This window comes from Oncorhynchus nerka, unplaced genomic scaffold (genome assembly GCF_034236695.1).
Source record: "Oncorhynchus nerka isolate Pitt River unplaced genomic scaffold, Oner_Uvic_2.0 unplaced_scaffold_2942, whole genome shotgun sequence".
NCBI classification, from domain to species: domain Eukaryota; kingdom Metazoa; phylum Chordata; class Actinopteri; order Salmoniformes; family Salmonidae; genus Oncorhynchus; species Oncorhynchus nerka.
The window spans coordinates 17,501-21,458 of record NW_027038358.1 but is presented as its reverse complement, the minus strand read 5'-3'; the positions used below and the strand labels follow the sequence as shown (position 1 = coordinate 21,458).

At 46.1% G+C, this 3,958-nt stretch overlaps 1 protein-coding gene across 1 annotated transcript in view; it reads right to left on the bottom strand.

The window, feature by feature from the left end:
- Positions 1-1,411: 1,411 nt before the first annotated feature.
- LOC135566929 (lipoma-preferred partner homolog) overlaps positions 1,412-3,958 on the bottom strand; it is a 7,183-nt gene continuing 4,636 nt past the window's right edge. The window contains exon 3 of the mRNA XM_065014488.1: positions 1,412-1,719. Coding sequence (XP_064870560.1) covers positions 1,591-1,719 — 129 coding nt within the window. The 3' untranslated portion in view covers positions 1,412-1,590. The remainder of the gene's footprint in view (positions 1,720-3,958) is intronic.

Sequence of the window (3,958 nt, the reverse complement as noted above, 5' to 3'; positions counted from 1 at the left end):
GGAATGAATGGAGACATCACAAATGGCAGCCTATCCCCTATACAGTACACTACTGTAGACCATAGTGCCCAAACTACTGGACTTATATAGGGAATAGACTGCCATTTGGTCCACACCCATGACATGACAGGACAGGAGACAGACGGCTTGTCAACTAGGAGAAACAACAGCATAAAGACGAGGAAAAAAAATCTAACGATATACACTGACTGTCCCATGTGAATCTCTCTGATTAAGGAGTGTTTGCTGACTGTCCCATGTGAATCTCTGATTAAGTGTTTGCTGACTGTCCCATGAATCTGATTAAGGAGTGTTTGCTGACTGTCCCATGTGAATCTCTCTGATTAAGGAGTGTTTGCTGACTGTCCTGTGAATCTCTCTGATTAAGGAGTGTTTGCTGACTGTCCCATGTGAATCTCTCTGATTAAGGAGTGTTTCTAGGGAGTTTTTCCTAGCCACCGTGCTTCAACACCTGCCTTGCTTTGCTGTTTGGGGTTTTAGGCTGGGTTTCAGTACAGCACTTTGAGATATCAGCTGATGTAAAATGGGCTTTATAAATACATTTGATTTGGTTTGCTGACTGTCCTGTGAATCTCTCTGATTAAGGAGTGTTTGCTGACTGTCCCATGTGAATCTCTCTGATTAAGGAGTGTTTCTAGGGAGTTTTTCCTAGCCACCGTGCTTCAACACCTGCCTTGCTTTGCTGTTTGGGGTTTTAGGCTGGGTTTCAGTACAGCACTTTGAGATATCAGCTGATGTACGAAGGGCTTTATAAATACATTTGATTTGGTTTGCTGACTGTCCTGTGAATCTCTCTGATTAAGGAGTGTTTGCTGACTGTCATGTGAATCTCTCTGATTAAGGAGTGTTTGCTGACTGTCCTGTGAATCTCTCTGATTAAGGAGTGTTTGCTGACTGTCCTGTGAATCTCTCTGATTAAGGAGTGTTTGCTGACTGTACTGTGAATCTCTCTGATTAAGGAGTGTTTGCTGACTGTCCTGTAAATCTCTCTGATTAAGGAGTGTTTGCTGACTGTCCTGTGAATCTCTCTGATTAAGGAGTGTTTGCTGACTGTCCTGTGAATCTCTCTGATTAAGGAGTGTCTGCTAAGTGACTACAATGTCAAAGAGTAAATGCAAGTAGAGGGACACAGGCATTAATAATAATGACAGCAATAAAGGAATCAACAGGCTGATGATCGTACCGAGACTGTCAACATTTCAGGGCCGTCACATCTTCGTTTCTCCCCATTAGCAATTTCATAATATTCATAGATGTGTGTGTGTGTGTGTGTGTGTGTGTGTACGTGTGTGTGTGTGTGTACGTGTGTGTGTGTGTGTGTACGTGTGTGTGTGTGTATGTGTACGTGTGTGTACGTGTGTGTGTGTATGTGTACGTGTGTGTGTGTACGTGTGTATATGTACGTGTGTGTGTGTGTCGGGCTGAAGGGCAGCCAGCCAGGCAGTAGAGGTGAGCGGTGTAGCAGGGTATCTGGGGTTCAGAGGTCAGTGGTAGCCTTGGCGGTGTAGCAGGGTATCTGGGGTTCAGAGGTCAGTGGTAGCCTTGGCGGTGTAGCAGGGTATCTGGGGTTCAGAGGTCAGTGGTAGCCTTGGCGGTGAGGGCCTGGATACGGCTGGTGTTACAGCTCTTACAGAGGACATGTCCGTCCAGGGGGTAACAACCCTGGTTGTCCCCTTCAGACAGCAGAGAACCACAGTCCTGAAGAGAGAGAGAGAGACACACACAGACAGGCGGACACGTGAGACACACACATCTGTCACCATGCTCTAGCAAACATTACACATGGCTGATATACACAGAGTTGACCAAACATTATGCTCTTTCCATGACAGAGACCGACCAGGTGAATCCAGGTGAAATATATGATCCCTTATTGATGTCACCTGTTAAATCCACTTCAATCAGTGTAGATGAAGGGGAGGAGACATGTAGATGAAGGGGAGGAGACATGTAGAGGAAGGGGAGGAGACATGTAGAGGAAGGGGAGGAGACATGTAGAGGAAGGGGAGGAGACATGTAGATGAAGGGGAGGAGACATGTAGATGAAGGGGAGGAGACATGTAGATGAAGGGGAGGAGACATGTAGATGAAGGGGAGGAGACATGTAGATGAATGGTAGGAGACATGTAGATGAAGGGGAGGAGACATGTAGATGAAGGGGAGACATGTAGATGAAGGGGAGGAGACATGTAGATGAAGGGGAGGAGACATGTAGAGGAAGAGGAGGAGACATGTAGAGGAAGGGGAGGAGACATGTAGAGGAAGAGGAGGAGACATGTAGAGTAAGGGGAGGAGACATGTAGATGAAGGGGAGGAGACATGTAGAGGAAGAGGAGGAGACATGTAGAGGAAGGGGAGGAGACATGTAGATGAAGGGGAGGAGACATGTAGATGAAGGGGAGGAGACATGTAGATGAAGGGGAGGAGACATGTAGAGGAAGGGGAGGAGACATGTAGATGAAGGGGAGGAGACATGTAGATGAAGGGGAGGAGACATGTAGATGAAGGGGAGGAGACGGGTTAAAGAAGGATATTTAAGCCTTGAGAGAATTGAGACATGGATTGTGTGTGTGTGTCATTCAGAGGGTGACTGGGGCAAGACAAAATATTAAGTGCCTTTGAACGGGGGTATGGTAGTAGGAAGCACCGGTTTGTGTCAAGAACTGCAACGCTGCTGGGTTTTTCACACTCAACAGTTTCCCGTGTGTATCAAGAATGTTCCACCACCCAAAGGACATCCAGCCAATATGACACAACTGTGGGAAGCATCAGAGTCAACATGAGCCCAGCATCCCTGTGGAACGCTTTCTACACTTTATAGAGTCCATGACCTGATGAATTGAGGCTGTTCTGAGGGCAAAAGGGGGCTGCAACTCAATATTAGGAAGGTGTTGTTAATGTTTTGTAGACTCAGTGTAGTTCCTGGAGCACATACAGTACAATTACACAAAACACAACATTAACACTGTAGATACACACCTCACAACACTGTAGATACACACCTCACAACATTAACACTGTAGATACACACCTCACAACATTAACACTGTAGATACACACCTCACAACACTGTAGATACACACCTCACAACATTAACACTGTAGATACACACCTCACAACACTGTAGACACACACCTCACAACATTAACACTGTAGATACACACCTCACAACACTGTAGATACACACCTCACAACACTGTAGATACACACCTCACAACACTGTAGATACACACCTCACAACACTGTAGACACACACCTCACAACACTGTAGACACACACCTCACAACACTGTAGATACACACCTCACAACACTGTAGATACACACCTCACAACACTGTAGACACACACCTCACAACACTGTAGATACACACCTCACAGCACTGTAGACACACACCTCACAACACTGTAGATACACACCTCACAACACTGTAGATACACACCTCACAACACTGTAGATACACACCTCACAACACTGTAGACACACACCTCACAACACTGTAGATACACACCTCACAACACTGTAGACACACACCTCACAACACTGTAGACACACACCTCACAACACTGTAGACACACACCTCACAACACTGTAGACACACACCTCACAACACTGTAGACACACACCTCACAACACTGTAGACACACACCTCACAACACTGTAGATACACACCTCACAACATTAACACTGTAGACACACACCTCACAACACTGTAGATACACACCCCACAACACTGTAGACACACACCTCACAACATTGTAGATACACACCCCACAACACTGTAGACACACACCTCACAACACTGTAGACACACACCTCACAACACTGTAGATACACACCTCACAACACTGTAGACACACACCTCACAACACTGTAGACACACACCTCACAACACTGTAGACACACATACACTGTACACCCTCACAACACTGTAGACAC